Raw genomic sequence first — 26797 nt, forward strand, 5'->3', positions numbered from 1 at the left:
TTCATTTTGTCTGAACAAAAATCTGAAATAATACCGGCAAAATAGAAAAATCTATATAAATCGCTATTTTGTCGGAGCCGGCCAAATAGCACTAAAGTGGGTTTTTTGCCGGAGCCGTTAAAATAGCACCTAAGAGAGGCTATTTTGCCGGCTCTGACAAAATAGCCACTGACTTTTTTTAAAACGATTATATCCATGCAACTCAAATACGTTTCTAAAGATGTTCAACGTTCAGAAATATTAAGTATTACTTTGTTAATCGAATGCAACAAATTAGAAATGCTATAAAAGCTTATATTGCTGATTATCTTAACACATTGTCTGTTTAAAAAAAAAGAGAAGTTATAAAGGGGGCAATCGGAATGCATTAGTCAAATAAAAGCAGACAACACAATGAAGTAAAACGATAAGAAGTTCAACCTAAATAACACAGCATTACAAAGAAAACAAAAGAATTAGAATCACTACGGAGCCCCGCTAGAGACATGCAGAGAATAAAATATATATTGTGCAAACAACATAAAATTAATATATTGTGCGCACAGTTTAAATATATTGTGCGCACAATTTAACTATATATTGTGCGCATTATTTAAATATTTACAGAAAACAAAATAGTAAGCATCAGTAAGGAGCCCCGCTAGGGACATGCAGAAAAAATATATATTGTGCGCACAAAATTAGAAAAAACAGTTTTCACTTGACATTTACTTCATTTCATGGATCAGTGAACAAGGTTAAGTTTTCGTGATTATGTCGACATCTCAGATACTATATGCAATAGGTCCTCTTTATTTGGTTGTATGGAACGATTTTAAGGTGTACAGTCCAACTGCCAGGTGTCATCTGACCTTGACCTCATTTTCATGGTTCAGTAGTCCTGCAACGTTAACTTTTTGTGTTTTGGTCTATTTCTCGGATACTTTAAGCATTAAAGTTAAATATATTTGGTGTATGGAATGTTTGTAAGGTGCGCTTGTCTGTCTGGCAGTAATCATCTGACCTTGATCTTATGTTCATGATTCATTGGTTCATGTTATTTGATTCTTGTTTGGTCTGGTTTTCAGATATTATAAGGAACAAGTGAACTTAATTGGTTTATGGAATGATTGTAAGGTATACATATTTGTCTGTTCAATATTATCTGACCTTGACCTTATTTTCATGGTTTATTGGTCAATGTTAAATATCTCAGATTGGTCTGTTTTTCAGAAACGATAGTAAAGGTACTTGGCTGTCTGAAAGGATTTATCTCACCTTGACATCATGTATATTGAACATTAAATGTTAATTTAACATAATGTTAATTTAATGTAATGCTTGAGGTATAAACTTCCTTTTTTTTTTTAACTTTCGACATAAATTCAATTATGAACACAAGAATTAACAGGCGAGACGTTTCAGTGTGTCCACTGTTGTTTTTTCCAGTATGTCTATGCAGACTTATGTATGAGAAGTCAATTGGATGTGTATTGATTGATATTTTTTTGATAATATCCTAGACCAGGGAACATGATTTCCATTTTTTGCAATTGAATTTAAACTAGCATCCAGTACTCGAACAGCGATACTTTGTGTTTTTTTTTTTTTTTTTATTATAAGTTTTGTGCCTTTTCTTCATTTGATGAATAAATCCATTTTCAACTATTTTTAAGTTATTCATTGTTTATGCTTTTTCAGCTTTGTCACAGTTTTGTGGATGATTGCTCGTTCATAAACATGTTTAAACTATGACATTTTATGTTTGCCTGTTTCAAGTCAGGAGTCCGTAATTCAATGCTTGCATCGATACCCGTCTGTCAAATTTGTTTTCGTTGATTGTTTCTTTGTATGGGCTATGGCGGATATGTAGTTGTTTCATTGACAATCGCACCGATCGCGATTAATCGCGTCATAAGTTTTTGAATAAATGATGCACCAAAACGGACCATATTTGGAAAAAAATGAATCATAATTGTTTCGTTTGTTTTCTAAATATTCCACAGATGTATACATTTTCATTGACTTGTCCTAAATTGCTTTGTAACATTCCAGTTTCATAATGTATACGCAAAACATTCTGTAAACCTTTATCATGAAATCGATCAAAATAGATACTTTTGACCTATTGTCATCTCTCTTTTATTAATCAGAATGAAACTAAAACTTGACCTGAAACATTTTTACACAACTCTTAAAAAGTTTACATCATAATAAGCATACTGTTCTAAGTTAGGAGCCTGTTGTTCAGTGATTGTTGTTTGTTAGTGTGGTTCATAGGTGTTTCTCGTTTTGTTTTTAGATTAGACCGTTGGTTTTCCCGTTTAAATTGTTTTACAATAGTCATTTTGGGGCCCTTTATAGTTTTCTTTTTGGTGTGAGCCAACGCTCCGTGATGAAGACAGTTCTTTAACCTACAATTGTTAACTTTTAATACATTGTGACTTGGATGGCGAGTTGTCTCATTGGCACTCATATTATACGTTCTGATTTATATATGTACTTAGTTTTACCTTTATTTGATCACAACTTCATGGTGAACTTCTTAGACTGATCACACCGTCACATTTCAATAAGGAACAGTAAAGTTTGGGTCAAAACCGTACTTAAACATGATTAAACATAGTAATCTTTTAATAAAGAACTTGCACGTGTACTTAAAACAGTTTTAAGTCGATTTGACTTACTTTTCACTTTTACAATGATAACTTCAGAGAAACCATAGAATTTATTTAAGTTGATGACACTACAACTTCATCAAAAACTACTATGACCAAAACATCTATCCTCAAACGAAACGGACGGATGCAAAGGCTTTTAAATATAATGTCCATCTTATATCGTCGACGGGGCATAACAAAATCAAATTCGTGAATTGAGCAGCATGTCAGTCTTGTGTCAATCAACATAAACAAAATCTTGAGATTTGCAGACATAAAGTATAATGCATAAGCATAGATAGTAGTTTTAAAATTGTTACAAGAGAATAGGTAAAACCATATTATCAAAGTCTACATAAGTTCGATAGTGACCTCACTCTAATGCCAATTCTGTTTCAAACGGGGGCTTCGTACATCACAAACCCCAATTGCTTTATTTTCTTTATTTTAGAAAACGTTTAATCAACTATGGAGTTGATTCAATGATGTAAGGATATTTAAAAAACAATACTTATAATATGCGTAAAAAAAGTGAACAAGAATAAACTGTCTCGGATTTTTCCTTGAAAAGGATCCGGAGTGACCTTTTCAATGTTCTAGCTAGTATCACAGTTTAGGAAATATGTTTTCATAAATGTATGTTCCATCTGACTATTTGCAGATACACGATATTTAACCAGAAGCTTTAAATTTTGGTAAAAGTTAAGGCACCTTTAATATAAAAAATAAGGAGATGTGGTATGATTGCCAATGAGACAATTATCAAACTACCAAAGTTCAAATGAAATGGAGGCAATTGTACGGCCTTCGACAATGAGAAAAACCCATACCGTATAGTCGGCTATAAAAGGCCCCGAGATATGAACTTCAGTCAAAAAAGTATTAATAAAATTTCCGAACCAGGATAAATTCAAAAAGTGGGAAGACCATAATATCCGACAAAATCATATGCTAGACTACATCAACCAACGGAACAAATGGAAACTGACATAATCCTGACTTGGTTTTCCAAAGAAAATGCTGTATTAAACGTGGGTTCATAGATAGCCAAACCTCCCACTTCTGTGAAAGTTTTTTAACTACTGTTGCCTCTTATTTGATCAATTCGGATTTGCAATGCATCGTGTCTTTCATAAAGAAAACCATTTCACAGACTCAAAGGCAATTACACATAAGTAAAGTTGCAAACGACACCAAGCATAAACAGCAGTAAATAGTTTACTATGTGCCTAAATATGGTCGTATTAATTCATTGCTTCGACAATTTTATGGACGCCATCAACAGTTGGTTGACCGTTATGGAATATCTGTTTCACAAAACTAGATAGATATTAGTATGTTCCAATCATCGTAATCACAACCCCATCTTCTTTCATCGAATGTGACCTACCGAATTACACTTATCACCAGGTTTGTACTTACATGGGCAACACGAAAGGTGCGACATGTGGAGCAGGATCTTCTTTCCTTCCGGCGCACCTGAGATCACTCCCGGTTTTTATTTTGGTTTGTTTTGCTCAGTCTTTAGTTTTCTATGTTGTGTTTTGTATAAAGTTGTTTGTCTTTTAATCGTTTTTCGTTTTTGCCATAGCATTGTCAATCAAGGAATCCGGATCAAGAATGTATATTCCAGACCCAATCGACTAATACATTGTAATACGTTATTAATACATTTTTATACATGGTAATACATTTTTTATACATTGTAATACATTTTAATACATTGTAATACATTTTAATATATTGTAATACATTTTTAAATACTAAGGATGTTCTTCACCACACAAAAAGCGCTTCGGATGCATGCAATTTATAACTTGTGATTTTTCAGTTGTTTTTTTATATAATATAGCGTCAGATACCCATAAGCAATAATGCTGGTACATTATTACGTGCGATTTTAATTTGTTTAATACGCATTATACATCAATTTACACAAAACTAGATATAAAATAAAATTAATTTATGTGTAGCTTTCGTTACTGTTTTGTGACAATTAAATCGAGTTTATCAGTGGACTTCAAAGAAACAATTGTAATCCTTAGAGAAAGTTTTGCCTTCAGATTGAGTCTTATGTAGACGAAACGCGGGCATGGCGTACCAAAGTATAAAGCTGGTATCTTTGATGTATTTTTACCTATTATTTAAAAAAATGGAAAAAGGTTGTTGTCAAATTTATGATTTTTCATTCTTGCTTAATGTCCTGGGATAATTAACATGCAAATTTAGGAACTAAGAAAAATCATCTGTCTACATAAAATTAAAGGCTTGACCATTTTTTTTTTAAGTTAAGTGTAATTTTATTTATATAATCTTTATAACATCTCACTTCGTCTGTAAATGAATCACAAGTGAAATTTCATCGACAATGACTTATAATAAAGAACATGTGTTCTCAGGATGCATGTCTTTATCAGAGGAACACTGGAATGTCTTATGGAAGAAATCACTGTTTTTAAGCACGTGATTAATTCTGAAATGATAAATCAAAATTTGATTTTCATGCATGTAAGATAAAGTATATAGAATTACATTGCAATAACAAACAAAAATGTTAATAAATGAATAAATTTGCACCAAACAATTCTTTGAGGGTCACACGTAAAGTAGATACTGCCTAACCTTAAAGCGCGCATGAGTCGATTATTCTTTGCGGTTCGTTCACGTGTTGTTCCATTATTAGTTTTCTATAGGTTGCACTTTGTAAATACATCTGTTTCTCAAACCACGCCTCTTTTGGGGAGGTATAGAATATTCATAGATACTTAATTTTGTTTACATACTGGTTCCCATTTGTGATCTCTATGTTTCATCTCATAGAGACATAACTTGGGAATGTTACCAGTGAATATACATATGCATATTGTTTATATTGAAATCTGTGGTAATCCTACAGTTAAGGTAGGGGTTGTTAAGAAATTTAGTGTTAGTTTAAACTCTTAGAAGTTCGGGGCATATAAACGTTGAAAATATGCCGCACAGCCCTATATTTTGACCTTTGAAAAAAATAGTAGTGCATATGAACTTTCCATTCTAGGATATGATTTTTTTCAAACCTCATAGTAAAAGATGTACAGTTTTAGCCGTAAAAGGAGTTCCTATGGGAAATTGCATTGTCAATATTTACAGAAATGCAACCTGTAGATTTTTGTTTTCTTTTTGTGTTTTTTTCTTTACCATGGTGTTGCCTATTGTTGATTGATGGTGCTTATTTGCTTGTTTAATAATTTTACTGTTTATCTAAAACTCTTGTGGTATAATCAAAATTGCAATACATGTGGTACAACTTGAGAATAGCAAGATGAAAACAAAATTAGCCATTAAGAGAAAGATAGAAACCTTACAAAAATATGATTATATAGAAAATATTAATAAAAGAACAGACACAGGAATGATCAAACAATTTATCTACATGTATTAATATATATAATTGAAAGCTTAAAACTATTTTTTTTAAAGAATGAATTACAAAATCAAACTTGAGGAACTTTTTAAGAATATGAAATACAAGTTTCATGGATTATTCTCCTATTTCTGTACGTAATACTTACTGTTTAAAAAAATAATGCAGAAGTTGCCTTTGTTTCATATAAAGAAATACCTCGTCTGAATAATGATAAGTCCTTTCCGGTATTGTATATTATAAGATAATAAACATCGCTGGAAGTCAACAATGCAATTTCTCTACTTTCTTTTTCATGTTTACCAGCATGGTCACCTCATGTTTATAAAATATTCTACAGAAACACCAAATGAACTAGAGATGTGATCTAGTGATCACAGATGCCCTCGCGTGCACAACTTAGAGATCAAGATTTTGTTTCTATAGAAGCATACTGCGAAATGTCATAAGGTATAATAATTTTGCCTTTGTTCAAATGCAGTGTATATAATTTTTTTCTGTATACTCTTTAATATCCTTTGATGACTAATTGTGTTCAATTCTATAAATACGATGAAATTAGGGAATGTTGACCATGGAAACAGATGACCTGAACGATGTCTTTTCTTTATTTCAATTCGAGTCTGTGATGAATACTGATAATTATACAAATAAATGCAGTTTTAGTTCTATTTGTCATTTGCCTAACAGTCAAATACAGCTCTTGGTGTTCTTTGTCATTTGCCTAACAGTCAAATACAGTTCTTAATGTTATTTGGCATTTGCGTAACAGTCAAATAAAGTTCTGTGTGTTATTTGCAATTTGTGTAACAGTCAAATTACACTCACATGATCCAAAACAAAATGCCACAAACAACGTTTGCTATTTAGAATCATTAATAATTATTTTGTCATATTCCTTGTTTTTATTTCTTACATCCGCGTGCAAAGATCATACAGAAAACATGTAAAATCTAATGAAATTGTATTGATCAAACAAAAGGATATTTTGAATGACTAAATTTGAAGCATCTGAGATGGCGCTGAATATATGAAACAGCATGTAATACTGATTTTTTATTCTAGATACACACTGTAAATTCCGAGAGTTGACTGGGGTTTAGAAATATGGTCATCAGTCGGCAGTACACCCCATACTAAAGTGGCTAGTCCGTTTGACTGTACAAGGCGTATCAATACGTACGCAGCCACTTTAATTCCGATACCTCCAGAAAGGTCAACCACAATCTCTACACATTAAAACAAAAACTTGCAACAATTGTTTAGGAGTCCTGGTACAAGACAAAATTTAGGCCACTATATAACAGGTCCTCTTTTTTTACAGTAGCAGTAGAGATTTCTGCCATTCAGTATGGCCGACCCACTTTGCAGAACTAACTACAAAGAGTTCTGCTAAATTAGATATTCTGTTTAGGTCCCTTTTGGTCCGATTTCTCCTAACGTTTCTATTGGTACGTATTCATGCATCCCTGGCGTTAAGATGTTTTGGATTGAACGATACGAACGCACGAAATTTATAAATTCCTTCCAGTGCACATATATTCGCGATCGGATCCTGTACTGAGTAACATACAGATACAGAAAGTGTTACTTTCATTTCAATGGTGTATCTCTTCAGCGTCATGTATCCCATTACAAAGAATTCAAATCCATGTGTTTTTATTTCTAAGTATTGAATATATCTTACCTATTTTTACTCATTGATGGTGTACCTCCGTATGGAACTTCACAAAAATTCTTAATAAAGAAAAGAATTTATATATAACATGGAGAGGAAATCCGATTATAATATTCTACCCCACTTTTTTATTTGTACATGATGATCATATCAAATTTAAACTCTTGTATCTCACCAAAACATGTTTTTGTTCGAAACTGACATGAAGTAGTAGCTAAACAGTCAATATTTACATAATAGTTATTGAAAAACCGGTCATTGTCGTGATATATGGATTGCCCAAAGGATAGTGGTATTGACTAAGACAGCGATAATGACTGAGCCGTAGGCGAGGTCATTATCGCTGTTGCAGTCAATACCACTGTCCTACGGGCAGTCCATGTATCACAATAATGACCAGTTCATCAATAACTATATACAATTATGGCCCGTTGAAAAGGTGAATATCCAAAATTGTCAACACGAGAAGGTTATTTCACTGAGGGCGCAGCCCGAAGTGAAATAACTTTTAAGGGTTGACAATTTTGGATATTCATCGCTTCTAAGGGGCCACAATTGTTTTATTATACCGAACTAACAGTGGAAGGGCATTTTGAATCATTGTAAAAGCACTTACCCTTACTTGAGTCAGTAACAAACACAAGTTGACGTTCAAAAATACATGTAATTTGTGTTTTAGAATTCTCGTATGTACAACAAAGGTAGATTCTTTTTGTAAGATATTGATGGCCCTGAAAAAGACCGTTCTTAGAGATATCATCGGCACAAGATGCATGTCAAAAGCCTTATTTTCTCTTCTCTCGATAAATGGGCTTCCTGTAACTTGAACGTTGCCATTTTGTTTATTTACGTTTGTGACGTCATTTTCATGAGTACAAATCAACAAACTAAAAAAGTTATTCGCCGGTGAATAATAGGGTTATTCAACGCTGGTGTAAATTTTTAGGGTTATTCGTTCTTCCTTGCAATTGAATGAAAATTAACTGAATTATTCCATGTCACGTGATAACGTTTTACCCAATAGAATTGTTTGAAATATATGTAAGGTATAATAATAATGTTTATTTCATTGAGAAACCATGTTTTTAAACATTCTCATAAATTCAAATTGTTCAAAACAAACTCGAGTTATTGTACGATTTCTATAGGAAAGGGTGAAATCCAGTCATAGTGATAACTATTAGTCACTACAATTCATTTAAATAAAATTTTTCAGTATATGAAAACAAAACTGATAAAGTTTTCTATAATTTTATAATTAACAAAAGCATATGGTAAACAATTCAACAACTTCAATATAAAATTAAAATCAGGAAAATGTTTTATTAAAGGGACATCTCTCTAAACAGAGAAACCACGCCCCACCGGTCATTAACATGTAAAAGTCTGTTAACGACCGGTTTTCCGGTCCGTTTTTTTCTGTTAAAGACCGATCGAAATTATTACTGAAGAATAAAGAATGCCATGTGGCACCTTGTCATCCAATAAGAGAAGCTAATTCTTAACCAATATGAAATAAACGATTTTAAAGCAGACCAATTAACATCAACATCAACATCAGAGTCCATGGCATAAATAAACCAACATATACACATGATATTTTGAACAGTATGAAAGGTATACAAAAGTTACTTCAATCATTTATGAGGGTCTGAATGGAGTTTATAGAATACAGAATAATGGACAAAAAGCGCAGAAAAAAGGACAAAACAATAAAGAATAGAGGAAAATAAGCAAACATAATAATGAATACTGAGTGAATAATGGCATGTTAAATATAAAGATTAGAGAAAAATGGACAAAATAGATAAGAGAAAAAACGTTCTTAAACTTAAAGAATAAATGAATAAAGGTTCCCCATTCATACCCTCATATATGGTGATAATATTCGTATTCGAGAGATAGAGATTATCAGAAAACAAAATGAATGAAAATACAAAAATTAAAAACAGAAACAAACAAACGAGCGACCTTCAGAAGAATTCAGAAAATTAAATGTTAAAAACTGTTTCAATATGTATGTAGAAAGAAAATCTATCAAATTTAAGAATGCCTTGACTTCATAAACAGCTTTTTAATTGTATGTACAAACTTAAATACTTACTTGTGTAAAATACAGAAGAAAGATTTTCTCCGGAGTTGCAGATAACATTGGAAGATAATATCTCTCTGTAATTGCAGATTCCAGTTGTCGTTCATATTCCTTTAAATATAATGGTTTATTATACTTCACGTTAAAATGCCATATTTTGATTGGCTAATACGAAGGTGATAATTTACTCTATCCCATGGCTGAGCGGGAGACAATTTTTTTTAATGTCACCCTCTCGTCCAGACCAATCAAAAATCGATAATTTAAAGAACAATGAATTGAATTTAGATTAAGTAATTAAAGACAATTAATGCTTAAGTTCTACGTTTTGGCTCAGATTTTATTATTTAAGGAATGACTGTAATATTTTTTCTGTCTATGAAGAAATAACATCAAAAATGTGGTGCACACTAAATAACCCGCGTAGCGTGTTATTTTAAAGTGTGCACCACATTTTTAAAGTTATTTCGAATAGACAGAAAAAATATTACAGTCATTTCTTATAATTTAATTCTAAATTCCATTTCAAACTGTAGTAAACAATGAAAAAACGTTGATGACGTCACGGTCACATGACAAAATTATGTCTATGAGCTGATAAACAAAACAACGTCAGCCAATCAGAAGATGCGTTACATCCAAAATTAAATTATTTGACTGTCAAAATAAAAAAATAAAACATCTTGCTTCACTTCTGTTGATTTTTCTAATACCTGTAACGTTGTTATGTACGTGACGCCACAGAAAATACTTTTGAACAGATATATCATGTTATGGAGGGGTATTTTTCGCAAATACCCCTCCATAACATGATATATCTGTTTAATTACGCCGAACAGATTTTGATAGAAACTCTCTGTACAGATGAAGGGGAATCTTTTTTTACTAGTAAGCTGTAATCCATAAACATGTTTAGGCATGACTTTGAGGATAAATACACCTTATCGCTATTTGTCCGCCATTACTGGACATCACACAAGTTCCCGTAAAATTTTGACGTCATAAAAGAAAATGTCTGACGCCACAATGGAAAAGTGATTGTTGTATGACGTCAAAAGTTCGAGCGGGACAGATTCTCGGGTCAAGCGGGAATAGCGATAAGGTGTATAGAGACTATCATAGTACCGCGGGAATTATATATGTACTTATACGCGTTAGCGCTGTCTTTATGTAACGTCATGGTATCTATGTGTAAACGTCATTGTCATTGCATCATTAAATCGTTCATTTGTATAGACGTCTTTTTCCACTTGATATACACAACACATTCTTCGATATACGATCACGTGATTGCTGCCGTGCAGTAGGTGTTGTCTGACAATTTTGTTTACAGTTTTCGGATTACTCAATCTTTGTTTTATCATGCCTTTAGTTGATAATTGGGATAAGGTGAGAAAGAATCCCAAAAATTTTGGCAGGAAGAGGCTCGCGAGGGTAAAAAAGGGAATATCCAAAATGGCAAATACCACGGCATAAAGGGGAATTTGAGGCATATTCACCGGCAGTGGTGAAACACAGGCAAATTCGTTTGAAATGAGGAAAAGAGGTTAGAATATGCGAAAAATACACTGGCTACCAACCAATCAAAATCCGGCACTCTTATATAAGGTGAAATTATAAATATAATTCCACCTTATGTAATAATGCTGTATTTTGATTGGATGAGAGACATGGTATTTTTCAACAATTTCTATGTATTGAGATTTTCTTTTCTCTGCCGGGGTATTTGTCATTAGGGAATTCCATGTGCCGGGGAATTTGCTAGCAAATACCATGGCAGATGGGGAATACCATGTCTAAAAATAACCCAATTCTACTAATAGGACAAATTTATGGCCATTCTTAATATACGATTCCAAGTGAAATATTTAGGTTAAAAAAAACATCATTATTGAATTTGGAGCGAATGACGTAAAAATTCCGCGAACCTGTACTTTTAATGACGTCATAAATAAATCTCAACAGAAAAGCATTGTCAACCGGACCGGGTCATAAACATAAACTGGAATCCGCTTGTATTACGCTTCACTCAAACTGATGAAGAAAGTGTAGCAGTCAGTCTAGAACCAGCTTATCATAAACAGGGAGATATATATACGGTCAATGACTGTACATAAACAATTATTAGAAATGATTATACGGCCAATGCAATTTGACTGCGCAAATAGCACAGCTGCAGTATATATACAAAAATTATACATTCAAGTAGAAACTCCGTATGATACCTGATTACAATGAACTTTCTGAGGTCAAGATGGATACAAAGAACATTCGGTGTAATTAAACAATTATATCATGCTTATACAAGGGGTATTTGCCAACAATACCGGTTTCGAGGTAATCAAATTTCCCTCGCCTAACGGCTCTGGAAATTTGTACCTCTCAACCGGTATTTTTGGCAAATACCCCTTGTAAGCATGATATATTTGTATAAAATTCATCAATAAAAGACAATAACGATAGGACATTCAGTATAATAAATTAAATAACACATAGCTGAGAGGGTGATAGAGCAGATTGGTACCCCTCGAAAAAACATTGTCACCTTGGCTTCGCCGCGGTTGACAATGTTTTCTCGGGATAACAATCTGCTCTATAACCCTCTCAGCTATTTGTTATTTAAGTATGTTCAGTTAGAGTCAAAGGTCCAGGTTTTAACCCCCAACGGAGTGAGACTATGTGCGACAATACGGTAAGTTAGTCCTGCTTTGCATGCATCCTACATAAAACTATTAAGTAATAGTAAGTTATTGTCGAAGCAGGGAAGATGGCCAAACACACCAATGATATAATATTGGCATAAATAAATGATTTGGATATTTAAGAAGTTAAAATGTCACTATTGGGGAGGAGCTCACGGGATGTTGTAAGGTCCACTAATGTATGATTGTAATTAAAGAACTTGACAAGTGATACTTTAAAACTTTCTGGCTTTAATCTTACTATAGCTTTTATTAAACAATATACACGAACATATTGAGATTTGTTGGTTGCTGTATGCTTAACGCCAGTTGTGAATATTGGATACATATTAAGGGACTGAGCAAACACGGAGTCTCTACCATATATTACAGTGAGCATATGTCCCTCTAGCAACTGTGTATAATAAGAAAAACGGTACTCACAAAATATTAATATGAATCAGGTAGCTTTATATCGGTGAAAAATATAAATTTTCTATTTGCTTCCCTTAGAACGCAAATGTGTTTTGCTTGAATATATATATCCTTTTCACACTTCAACATGACAACCGTCCCGTGTATGAATTTTATAATATTTTGTTGAATTTAATTTTGAGCGCATCACTACATGAATTTTACCTGATAGATGAGTTGAAGTGCTCCGTCTGTATTCATTACTTCTCCTGTACTTGAACGGATGTTGCTCTGCAATTTCAATGTGTATGTAACATATAAATGATAAGCTAAAGTACCTATAAAGGAGAGGCTATGAGGGAGATGGATTCAAAATATCTTGCATAATATTGGGTTTGGAACCAAACGAAAAAAAATGGTTCACAATTAGCATAAAAACAAAATGACTCATTAAGCAATCGTATTTATAAAAACTCACCTAAACGCGCAGTAGAAAACATTTTGATTTAAAAAAAATAAAAATGTTAGACTGGCCTTTTTGGTTCTCTAGTGATATCTGGTCAATATTTCTCATTATTTTGTATATTTATTTATGAATATATCCATCTTTGTTCAGAAAGTAAGTCAAATTACTAATAAAGATGAAAACATATATTTAGGTGTTCGGTGGTGTTCGGCGGTGTACAGTGGTATTCCGTGGTGAAAAGACCTACCGAAATTATACAAATTTCAAAAGGTTTCTCCTTAATCTTGCGTCAATGAAACAAATATCAAACGTTCTGAAATTGAAATATCTTACATTAATGTCTGATGAAAGTTGATTGTCAAAACAAGTCCATGTGTCGAGAAAAAATGAGGAAGATGATGAACTCCACCATGATTCTGCTAAAGCTATATCCATGGAACCTGTAAATAAATTAATTATTTGATAATTTTCTATGTAGAAACAAACTACCCAGTTAAAAATGTGTTTATATATCTTAAGAAGTCACAATCAATATTGTTATGTGTTCACTTTTGGGCATGTTTCTACAAGACCTACACGTTTGGACATTTTTCCTCAAAATAAAAGCAACTCCAAGATTCCAGGACGTATTATATTGAGGTTAGGTTCTGTTCAGATGTTAGATTGACATACACTAGAGAAATGTTGTAAGTTAAATGAATATGAATATTAACCATCGTTTTACTAGACCGACACGCTGAGCCGGATTTTTAACGAACTAGATCACAAGGTAACAGTCCGCAGGAAGACATGTCACCTTACCCGGACACATTATTCTGACTCCGAGCCGACCAGTCTTTACTCTTACTCCTTAATGCCGCGAGCTTAGCGGAGAAGCAGCAAATACCAATTTTAAAGTCTTTGGTTTGACCCGATCGGGGTTTCGAACCCACGACCTCCCGCACTCGAGGCGAACACGCTACCACATGACCATTCATCTGAGTTCCAGTCTTAATATTGACAGATGTAACCTTACCATATAATGCCTTTACAATGTTCGATGCTATGCTAAATCCTACACTTGTTAAGATAGGGAATAAGGGCTTTTTTTCAACCGTCAAAGAGGTTAGTCCAAGTGGCAGCTCTGGAAAAATAAATTAAACATTTTAGTATAAGAAATAAAATTTACAAAAAGACATTTTTTTTTTTAAATTCAATGAAAAGACTTTCGGAATATTTTCTTTGTGATCTTCATCTCTGACGATATTAATTGTTTTTATCAATTATATCTGATTCATTAATTTTCAAATTTAGAGTTTTTATTTAACTAATTCAACAAAAATTTTAGAATATAAAAGAATACAATGACGACAAAAAGTTAGTACATGTATATAAAAAATCATAGGAAATCCAATTTCCAGGTATAATTTTCAGTTGTCACTAAAGATAGGCAGACAGCATATAAGCTGGGAGGGGAGGGGGATTTTTAACTGATCGTTTCAGCATTTCTATGCTTACTTTTGCTTGATGAATTTAGATGCAAATAAATTAAGAGGAACGGATATACTGGGCAAGAGAAAACATCCAAATATAAATGTTTTTGATATATAATTTTCATAAATAGCAAACAAATATTTCAAACCACACTTTTTTGTGAAATTATAGTTTTCATGTTTTATCAATAAAGATTTACCTATTATATTGAACCTATCGTTATACTGAGGTCTGAGATCTGACCATTCAATCACTGCTGATTTCGTTGATTTTCCCAGTTTTGTCATGTCTTCATTGAATCGTTTCTTCAGACATTCAGTTGCAGAAAGAAGAAATGATATGGAAGGTGTTAATTTGAATGCTAGATCGATGTTTGGTAATGGTACTACCTCTGCTTGAAGTGAAGACAATTTATTATAGAGTGACAGTTTAGTCTCTTTGCTGATGTCTGTGGAATTGTCTATATTAAATTTTATAATATTTGTTATATTATCAATCATAAATTTTGTGTCGTCTATTCCATCAGCTATACCGCTCGACATCTTTACGGAATACTCCGTATGTAATTCAGAATTCAAAAGGTCAAAGGTGAAATTGACACAACTCAACCAATCATATCGCTCTTGTCTGATATCACTAAAATACAAATAAGTCCGCTTATCATATGGAAGGTATTCCCATAATCCTCGAATGATTACTGTTACCAGCTCATATAATTTTATAATATCCGTGCTTGTATCTGCGATAAGTCTATCCAAACCATAGAAATAAGTTGGATGTGTAATCTTGACTGGTGTGTTCGGTTTTACATCTTGGAATATATCTGTCCAATTCAATGAAGGGTACCTAATTTGCAGGTCACTAAACTGTATATTGCTACTACTTGCCTGGCTATCAATATTGCTAGAAGGGATGATCTGGAATTTAACATATAAAATACGTTCAATTATGAATACATGTGAGAGTATGCTGACTATGGCCACCCTCTCAGAGCACTTGATATCATACTAGAGTATTGTGAGAGTTCGTAATCCTTAAGATAGTAACTAAAAAAGTATATGTCCAAGTGTCTGAATAATAACTTAAGCATAGCCATAGAACTTTATCTTGTTTATCTTGAGATCAGCTGATTTACAATACAAATGTAAATTAGATCACATAATGTGTGATGCTTATAGATTACCGTTGGTCATCTCAACGAAATTGATTTTCTCGCTTGAGCCGGTACGGCGAAAGAGAGAAAAGCAATCGAGTTGAGATGACCAATGATTAATCTGTTTATCGTTATTTTACCTATGACGACGTTGTTAATTTCATTGACAACGGCAAGTGTGCCCTTAGTTTATCGCGATAATTTTTCATATCACTCTACTGTGCTGAGAAAGGAAATTAACAGTCAGTAAGATCAAAGGAAAATTTCGTAAAATAGCGATAATTACAATTATCGACTTCTTGTATCCTGTCTCATTTTGAGCGAACTTCAAATTTGATTGTCCATGTAACACAGTCGCTCTTATATTTAATATAGCTTAATAATTTTCGAATTTACTAACATGGCTTTTCTTGCTACACTATTTGTTCGGAACTTCCCACGTAGAAGGTACACAATTTTATAGGGCATATATACAGTAATGCTTATTTAGATGGACATCAAAAGATATCAACTTCCTAATGAAGTACTTTTGATACATGTAGTTGTTTAAATCCTCGTTCTTTGGTCTCTGATGGGTAGTTGTATCTTTGGCAATCATATCACATCTCCTTGTCTGTATATACATTGAAATTTATAAAAACATGTTTTTTTCTTTAATTGACGTTTTGGGCCAGAACGGCAAACGGAGACTATCATGGCGGCGTCCAAATTTTTTCTCTTTTACGTTACTGAATGATTTCCTTTCTTCTTACACTAGTCTAGTTTTGTGTGTATGAAAATAAGAAGATGTGGTATGATTGCCGATGAGACAACACTCTACAAGAGACCAAAAAGACACAAAAATTTAACAACTATTTTAAAGGTCACCGTACGTCGTGGTTTTATTTCTAACGTTTCTAAAATTATTGCACCATTTTACTATAATGATCGCAATAACATTTGCGACATCATACGTTCCGGTAACAATGAGTAATGCTCGAGAAGATAGGAAGTTGATTCTAGATTTTATGTACATAAATAGTGAGGTGTCGAAACATCTTTATTTCAGACAGATTTCTAATCTTTTTTATGCAAAAAATCAAACACGCTATTGTACCTGATGTAGCTGCCTTTCGAATGTGAAGACATCGAGCAATTTTGATCTTGCAGTAGCATATACGGATTGGCCTTCATCCTCTGAAATTTGTTAAAATCACAGTAAAAAAAGTCCAATAGTAATATTTTTTCAATGAACTGCTTGAGTATATAACTTGTTTCTTTAATGTAAACTCATCCATATTGATCTTTTATTTTACATAGTTTAAATCAAAGTATTGTGATCACGTTGGTTGTTTCTATTGTGACAGCTAGGGTGATATGTGATGTTGCTGTCCATCAGAGGACCATTGGTCTATGTTATCAAGCCCTTACTTTTATAATTGCTACTTGACTGTAAAATTCAATTCAAATAGAGATATTAAAATTTTGAACAGAGGAAATAACTATTGGGATTTTAAATATGTTACAAATCATTTTATAAAAAATATTTCTTGTTATTGTCCTTTATTTTCGATTTCACCCGTTTCCGGTTATTGTCTAAAAAAAATAGTGGAACAACGAAAAACGACATTTTTGTATATCATATGTCTACATATCAGTAAAAAATCTATTCAGACATTTCAACCTAGTGAATCAGGGTTTTTTTTTTAAATGTTAACACTAATGTTGTCGTTTTCTAATTCCATATCAAATAAATTCCTTCAACTGATGCTATGATGCCAAACTATTAAAGTTAACTCAAAGACCATTCAGATTAATGTCGCAAATCTTTTCTTTCTAGCTACGCTTAACTTTATTTAAAACATGCTTTATTATATTGCTAGTGATCAGTAAAATTCCGTAATTTCTCTTCCAAAAAAAATCCGTGTACATGTTTATCATTATTTGATTGATTTCAATCTGTGTTGTGATAAAGAATTGCCGTGGTCAAATATGTAACAGTATAGCACATGGCTCGCACATGAAAACTATAATTACGTACATTTATGAATAAAGAATTGCCGTGCTCAAATATGCAACAGTATAGCACATGGCTCGCACATGAAAATTTATATGACGTACATTTATGAATAAATGTGTTGTTCGTGTGTTCACTGTAATATATTGTTCATATTCGAATTCCGCAAGTAGTGTTATGATCATTTGGTTTAGATACAACTAACAGGTTAATATGCACCTGCCTTCATAACAAACCGCGAACGACATGACACTATACGGGTCAATTTTCTCATTGGTCTTCCCATTTGATAGATACCGGGTGTTTTAGATGCATACCAATCGCTCTCATGACAGTGCGTTTGTCAATTTGAATTGGTGTACACGTACCACAAAAAATGTAACACGCAATATTATCGTACGATAAGTTCTATATATATAAAAAAATTTAACGAATGGTATTGAGTTGTGCTAGCCTTGTATGAATAATTCAATAATACTAAGTTGTGTTATCACTGCCAGTGTGCAAGATTTATCAAGTTCTGATATCTCTGTGTAAGTATGATATATTGTTCTACACTCGCAGTTATGTAGTTAGTTTTGTAAAGCTTTATATAACTGGTCGAGTCAAACCAGACTTGAAAATTGGTATTTGCTGCTTCTCAACCTTTCACGCGACATTTAGGAGTAAGAGTTATTTTTCATGTCGCATTATCAAGTTTTCGTCATGAAATGTAACTGGACGTTAAGCATCAATCCATCATCTTCAAGTTGTATATTTCTGGTATATGTGTCAAATACGTCTAAACAATACAAGTATTAACTCACCGTAGTAATAATCATCTTGTAACAACTTCCGGCCAATAATCTCTGGTCTTTTATTTTGTCCCCCGTCATCAAAATAATCAAAGTCGTCATTTACCATAGCTACATCCCTGCGCCGTCTGAATTCATTAGATCCGGCAGAGTCTGTACCATAAATGGAATCAAGTACAGTAGGAACACGGTGCAAATAATCCAGTCCATCCTTGTTATAAAATCAAATCATTATTTTAATTATAGTAGGTCTCAATCGTCTTTTTTAACATGATAGGTACAAACTTATTGATAGTACATTTTTAGCTACAGAGTTATTCTTCGTATATCAACAGCGGTCTCTGTTTTACGTTTACGTTAAATCGGCATTAAATACGATTTCGGCAGTACAAGTTGAAAAAAAATGTATTTCTTTGCAAACATGTACATGAACGGAATATTCAATATTGAATAATAATTATATATTAGCAGTCAGTTTGTTCATTTTTTGTCAAAATGAGCCTTAAAACTTCGCTGATACAGTATTGTCTTGCGAGACGGTTATTTTGATCCTTATGACTTCGAATTGTTATTGTGACCTTTGTTGGAGGTGATCGCATATGTCCTCAGCATATTCAGTTTTGAAAACGAATTTCAGGTGAAAAGTGATAAAAGATTAGCCAACTTTCGTTCTTCAATAAATCATAGTTTACATCTTCATACACATTAAACTGTTTTCTAGCCAATGAATTCTTGCTCTTACTCTTAAATGTGTGCTTTCACGAGAATCAGAAAAAAAAGAAAAAAAACAGATATTTGGTTTGATCAGGCCGGTGAACAAACCCTCCACCTCCCAAAACCAAGCCAACAACGATACCACAGAACCACAGAGGTAGTAGTTCATTTAAGAATTGACTACTTCTTTTTGTAAATTTATTTGGGTGTAAAAGCGTTGAGCGAAGTACATTTTGTATGAAGCGCGGAAGCGCTTCATTCTAAAAATGTGTGCACGGTCAACGCATTTACAACCCTATAAAATTACTAAAAGAAGCATTCAATACTTATAATTACATTTTTTTGCTAGGACCATGAAAACACGATTTCTATCAAGTTTTTCTTTTATTTACTTATGCCCTTTATTGTGGAAGCTCCTGTCATCATGAATGTTACATTTCATTTTGAAATAAAGGTTAATTTCAGAAAGACGCGAGATTGCTGTTAGCCAATCAAAATAACGTATTATAATGAAACATACATGTAATGTAATTATAATATAATGATGTACGAATACTTACAATTGTTTCATCAATATTACCATCATAAATATCACGACGCAGATACATTGAAGGTGGGATTAGCTACAAAAGAATAACAAAAAATCGTTCTTGTATGACAGACAGACTAAGTTAGAAAATCTTCATTATGTCGCTCTGGTGTTCATTAAATTATTTGCGATGTCCAAGCCAAACAAAATCATCAGCATCAATCTGTATAAACGGGTAGGTACAAGTAATGAGCTAAACTATTAAACAGAAAAACGTTATTTTCTTTGTGAAATCTTTAATCTTTTGCTCTTTTATATTTTATAAGCAAGGTTTTTTTGTAATAAATTGGTAAATTGTTTCTTTTATCCGCTTAGTTTTTGTTAAATGATATTTTTTATTCTTACATTTTTTGTGATCCTATTTACTACTTCCAATGGAAAAACAGAATTTCCAGTTTTTGATGCTGTTCAACTTTGCGTGGGATTTGGCATTCCAAATGTTTTCATTCGAGCGTTACTGTTCAGTCGCATGTAGACGAATGTAGACGAAACGCAGGTCTGGTTTACACAATTATAAACCATGTATCTTTGATGAGGTCGAACATCTTTGTGACCCAAGACAAATATACGTTATGTCTCTTTAATATCTCATTTTACTTTTTTACTTTCAAATTATAGGTAGACTTAAAAAAAAAAATTTCATTTTTTACTTCTTTATTTCTATAATACATATAACATTTTTACTTCTTGTACATAGTTTTACATGCATGCATGTTACTATGAAGGTAAATCCAGAAAAGCGCTTCGGACGCATGAATTAACAAGTTTTAATTTTTTACAGCACTGGGTTGATACCGCTGCTGATGAACTATCAGTCCCCGAGCGTATCATAAGCTGAGGAGTCAGTACTTCGATATTGCCATGATTTATAACAAATCTTTCTAAAACTGTCCGTCTATACATTTAGAAACTATACATAAACAAAGGTTTCAACTCCCTCCGGCAAAGTTGACCTTTAAGATAGATTGTTGTAGGTCCTGTTTGGTAATATAGCTCTTCAAATGTTTCGTTTCTTATACATCCAAATGTGTGGCTTTGAGCTCTCCTAATGGAGGTAATTTCATAAAAGCGCTTCGGACGCATCAAATGTATAAAATGTTGTGTTTTACTAAAAGGTCGTGAAGAGGACGTTACTCAGTTGTAATATATCTGAGCCTCTTGTCATTTTGAATAATGTAAAATGTTTAAACTAAAATAAGTGTGCAGTTACCATCAGAGTATATACAGAATCTTCCCCGTTCACAACCGGAACAGGAACCACGTCATAACGAAATAGTGGATAAGATCCAAAATAGTACATGGCAAAGTTTTGTATTTCTTCTATAGATTTTACTGTAGTCATTGCCGAATCAAACTCCAGAATTTGCAGGAAGAAACGAATTTCTGACATGACTGAAAAGACATAGTTTTTTCAATTAGGGAAAAATTCATATCCCTTGAATGTACAATGCCTGTAAGATATGATTTTCAAAGTTATCTTTGCACGAAAACCTTCAATCAACATTGTAGGAAGTTATAAAATTAAATCAAACTGTTTTAAATTAGAACCAAAAATAAATAATAAATGCAAAAACATATCTTTTTCTCTTACAAAAACAAAAACAAAAACACAGAAAAAATTGAAGTCCAGATCAATCTTAAACTTATCACCGAATTTGTACTTTCAATGTACCATGGTCAACACGACGATTGCGATAACAGGTAATAAGCTTTTTACCTTTCCGGAGCACCTATAAGATCACCCCCGAGCAAAGTTTTTTGGGGTTCTTGTTGTTCAGTCGTAAGTTTTTTAGTATTGTTTTGTGGACTTGTTTGTCTTTTCATCGACTTTCGGTTTTTCCCCATGGCGTTGTCAGTTTCTCTTCGACTTATGAGTTTTATATCCCCTTGGTATCTTTCACCTCTTTTTTTCTGTTGTTTCAAATGGTTTTTTAGTGTATTTTGAGCTATCAAAAACACATATGGGCTTCTTACCAGCAATGTCGTCAAAAACAGAATCTTTGCTCAAACAAGCAGAATATAACTGCTTAAGGTTCCTGGAATATGATGGATCCCCTTCTAAAATGGGTAGTTCTAATATATCTACAAATATACATGGATATAACGTTAATCCTAACATCTAAATTATACATTAATACTTGTAATCCTCTATTGTTTTCCTTAATAATATCGATTAACCAAAATCTACATGAAAATGACATGGGTAGGGGTCGAACGTAGATGCATGATAACGCATTTTTCTGTGATAAAGTTACACTTCTTTTAAATATTTAGCTTTGAGTGTTCCTGATTAAGGTTAATAAAAAAAAGCGCTTCGGACGCATAAAATTGATAGTGTTTTTTTCATTTTTTAAACACTGGTTCCCGAGGGTATCATCGGCTCAGTTAACAGTGCTTCGGTACTGATATGATTTATGACAAACCTTTCTTAAATTCTCCGTTGATAAATTACTTTTATGTCCTTTTGGTCGTATAGTTCTTCATTAGCATGGTTCGATATTTATCCATCCGGCTTTCCAATTTTTGCCATGAGAGTTCCGGATGAAGGTAAATCTAGAAAAGCGCTTCGGACGCATAAAATTGATGCTATTTTCATTTTACAAAATTTACATTCTTCGTTACTCAAAAAGATTCTATATGTATAATTATAAAAATCTATAGTGTATAATTATGCAAATAATATTCTGATTCAGAACTTTATTATTAAAAGATCTTAAAACTATTCCTTTGATATTCAAATTCTCAATCTGGTTTTTTTTTTTAAGATTTGACAATTGCTCTCTCTATAATTATTCCAATACTCTGGAAATTCGTATATAGTTTCTAGTTTTTATCTTAGATTTTTATTTTAAATTTGCCTGTTATTATCTATTATACCTTCTTATAAATTGCGAATATTCAAATAGGAGAATCGTAAAAATAACATGTACACCAAAGCTGATACATAGAAGACTTTAACGAGTTGCAATTATTACCGTGCACGTGACGAACTTAACATTTTTTTAAACCCTTTAAATCTTAGCTAGAAATAAATCAACGCAAATTCATGAACTATAAAAAAAATGATATGGCATGATTGCCAATGATACAACCCTCCACCAGAGACAAAATGACGTAGAAGGTTAGCAACTATAGGTCACCTTACGGCCTTCTACAATGAGCAAAACCCATATAGCATAGCAAGCTTTAAAAGGCCACAAAATGACAAATGTACATATCCAACGGAGAAAAAAAATTATCGTAGAATTAACGCAAAGGGTTTATAAAAAAGCAAATATAAGAGTAACGTCATATTTTACTTCAGCTTGAATAAAAATTACACTACACTGAAATAGAATCTTCACGTCACCATACTCAATGTACTGTGTTAAAATCTCCGATTAAGCCGACGAAGTAAGGCATCGCGTGATTAAAGTATTAACAAAATCTATGAAGATAGCCTAATTGGTGGTATAGGGCGTTGGAAATAGTACAGAAGGTGTTGAGTACGATAGTAAATCAGATTGACGGTATAATTACACCTTATGTAAGAATCCTGGGATTTGATTGGTTGATAGCCAGTGTATTTTTCACCAATTTACTGTTATCAAATGAATATCGTTCATTTTTTTAACGCCGCCGGGGTATATGCAAAAAGGATATGCCTTTTTTACCCTCTCTGCCATGGTATTTGCCAAAAAATACTCTATCCGACTGGACGCTTGTAACGTCACGATCATCAATGCATTTTTGAACGTTAACATTCGGTGTAATTAAACAGATATAGCATGTTCTTGAGGGGTATTTGCGAAAAATACCCCTCCTTAACTTGATATATCTGTTCACAAATCTCCTGACTTTGCATATATATTCTATTTACAATACCTTTGATTTTCGAATGAAACTCTGTCTTCTTATCCTCCTCAACGGATCTTCTCCATGGATCTATAAATCCTTCATCGATGGCTTGTTCCCTTGCATTTACCCAACTGCCACAGGCATACTCGTAAAAATCGCTGCACTCATCTGCAGATTGATTAATATATCCATACATATTGTAAGCTAAAGTCGAGCAATAATTAGAATTGCATAATGTGCCGTCACGTTCTGTACTTGACTCTATCTCTTTTTGTGTAGTGATCTCCGTAGTTTCGGTTATAACTGTTGTCACCTTTGAATATGTTGTTGTAAGCTGGGTAGCTGTTACATTTTGTTTAGATGTAGTTCTAATTGGCTCAAGAGTAGTAGAAATTGGCTTAGGAGTTGTAGTGGTTGGCTTAGGAGTGGTAGTAGTTGGATCCGGGGTGGTAGTAGTTAGCATAGGAGTGGAAGTGACTGGCACAGGCTTGGTAGTAGTTGCCCGAAGAGTGGTAGTAGTTGCCTGAAGAGTAGTAGTAGGCTTAGAAGTGGTAGTAGTTGGTTGAAGAGTGGTAGTAGGCTTAGGAGTTGTAGTGGTTGGCTGAGGAGTGGTAGTAGGCTTAGGAGTGGTAGTGGTTGGCTGAGGAGTGGTAGTAGTTGGTTGAAGAGTGGTTGTAGGCTTAGGAGTGGTAGTGGTTGGCTGGGGAGTGGTAGTGGTTGGCTGAGGAGTGATAGTAGGCATAAGAGTTGTAGAGGTTGGCTGATAATTGGTAGTAGTTGTCTGAGCAGTGGTAGTGGTTGGCTGGGGAGGAGTAGTAGGCTTAGGGGTGGTAGTAGTTGACTGAGGAGTAGTATTAGGCTTAGAAGTGAAAGTAGTTGGCTGAGGAGTGGTAGTAGGCATAGGAGTGGTGGTGATTGGCTGAGGAATGGTAGAAGTTGACTGAGGAGTTGTAGTGGTTGGCTTAGGAGTCGCAGTGGTTGGCTGTTTAGTGGTAGTAGTTGGTTGAAGAGTGGAAGTAACTGACTGGGGAGTAGTAATAGGTGCTATAGAAATGGTAGTAGTTAGTGTAGAAGTGGAAGTGGTTGGTTTACGAGTGGTAAAAATAGTTTGCTTTGAAGAGGTAGTAGTTAGCTGCTTAGTAGTTCGCGGAGGAGTAGATGTGGTAGTAGGTGTTTTAATTTTTATGAACAAAGTTGTCGATATTTCAGTCAGTCTCTTCGTAGACAGTAGGGAAGATGAGGGTAATATTCCTATTGATTTTTGAGTATAAGTATCTCCTGTAGAACCATCCTGAAATTTCAACAGAAAAGAAAATTGCAAAAAAAAACAAATCAAAGTTGGAATTTTGCTTCAATAAATTTGATATAAATATTAAGACTGCGAAGATCAGCGACGAATAACGTTTTCTGTTTAATGCGTGCATTTACCATTATCATCAATATTGCGACATTAATGGCAATCAATTAAGACGTTTTTCAAATATGAACATAAAATGACACTGATTGTACTAATTTCATTTTCTAACTGAACTATTGGTTATACTTATCCATACTTCACCCGGAAAATGTACTATTCCGTAATATTTATAGCAATTGCCATGTTCTGTATATGAATAAGGCATGCATGGAGGGTCTAATAATCAGTGGTTTTGTCAATTAACATGTATAAAAATAAGAAGATGTGGTATGATTGCCAATTCGCGCAACTCTCCACCAGAGACCAAATGACATAGAAGTTTACAACTATAGGTCAAAGTACGGCTTTCAACAATGAGTAAAACACATACTGCATAATCAGCGAGTAAAGGCCCCAAAATGATAAATGTAAAACAATTCAAACGAGAAAACTAACGGCCTGTTTCACATGTATTTTGTTATTGCGCGGCCTTTTATAGCTAACTAAACATTGAAAGGTTCTTGCTCTTTGATGGTAACCTGCAGTTGTTTAAATCCTCATCTTTTGATCCTAGGTGGATGGTTGTCTCCATAGCAACACACTACATCTCCTTCTTTTATAAATACATATTGTGGATTTATTATTATTCGTTGGATACCAATTTTCGTAGATTTCGTTGTTTAAAGGTAAACCACAAATTTGAATGTTCAACGAAGTACACATGTTCTTTTACCTTGCAGATTGATACATAACCAGGACATCAAATATCCACGAAAATACAAAGTTCCTTCAATCCACGAAAATTCGTATCAACGAAAATAAATGAAACCACAGTATTCAGGACAAAGGATGTAATATTAGTGAGTATTCATTACTGCAAATATTACCCTGTCACATATATCATGTATATCCTGACATGCATGTTTCGCATAAATATACGTGTAGCATCAATAATTATCGGCATTGGAAAATTGTTGTTAACTTAGTGTCCAGTGGCAAATATTTCATACATATTCAGGATGAGATCATATTAACAATTACTAAAATAGAAAAATTTTGCATTTGTAGTTCGACCGGAATAATGGTTGGAAAATTTAGACTGTGCCACTGAGGAAATAGGGAAGGTTGGATAAGAACATTTGCCTTGCAGCAGACCTTCTACGGACCCTCATAGTGTTGTTGAATAGGTTTTTAGACGTACGGAGAGGGTACCACTATCCCTACACTAATCATCGGATTTACGTACAGATTCTTACCGGACGTGGTTGCATATTTATACATCCCTCACAACCAAATGAACTCCACTCATTAGCAGAGTTAACTGCCCGGAGGGAGAGGTCAAGTAGACAATATTTCTATACACCAGTCGAACCTATGGGTTGAACACTTCACCAAAGGAGACAAGAGTGAAAATTATATCAACAGCGACAAAAGAAAATAACAAACAGCAGGACGTTACAAAATGAAGTCAT

At 33.5% G+C, this 26797-nt stretch overlaps 1 protein-coding gene across 1 annotated transcript; it reads right to left on the reverse strand.

The window, feature by feature from the left end:
• Window positions 1–4947: 4947 nt before the first annotated feature.
• LOC127717656 (neprilysin-21-like) lies at window positions 4948–26596 on the reverse strand. Its single transcript, XM_052223436.1, has 11 exons — window positions 26582–26596; window positions 23957–25220; window positions 22067–22174; window positions 17096–17175; window positions 15046–15763; window positions 14389–14496; window positions 13707–13813; window positions 13133–13198; window positions 9825–9923; window positions 7730–7779; window positions 4948–5112 (listed from the first exon to the last, which is right to left on the reverse strand). Exons 1-11 carry the CDS (start codon window positions 26594–26596, stop codon window positions 5013–5015), a joined length of 2715 nt encoding a protein of 904 aa, XP_052079396.1. The 3' UTR covers window positions 4948–5012.
• Between the last annotated feature and the right edge of the window lie 201 nt (window positions 26597–26797).

This window comes from Mytilus californianus, unplaced genomic scaffold, assembly GCF_021869535.1.
Source record: "Mytilus californianus isolate M0D057914Y unplaced genomic scaffold, xbMytCali1.0.p SCAF_1, whole genome shotgun sequence".
In the NCBI taxonomy this organism is placed as follows: Eukaryota; Metazoa; Mollusca; class Bivalvia; order Mytilida; family Mytilidae; genus Mytilus; species Mytilus californianus.

Bases quoted from the DNA above. Each gene is read 5' to 3' on its own strand.
- LOC127717656 (XM_052223436.1), bottom strand. The intron at 22,175-23,956 runs GTATTGTAAATA...GTATATTTGTAG, and splicing joins GTTTCATTCGAAAATCAAAG to ATATATTAGAACTACCCATT. The intron at 13,814-14,388 runs GTAAGGTTACAT...ATTTATTTACAG, and splicing joins CATTGTAAAGGCATTATATG to GTTCCATGGATATAGCTTTA.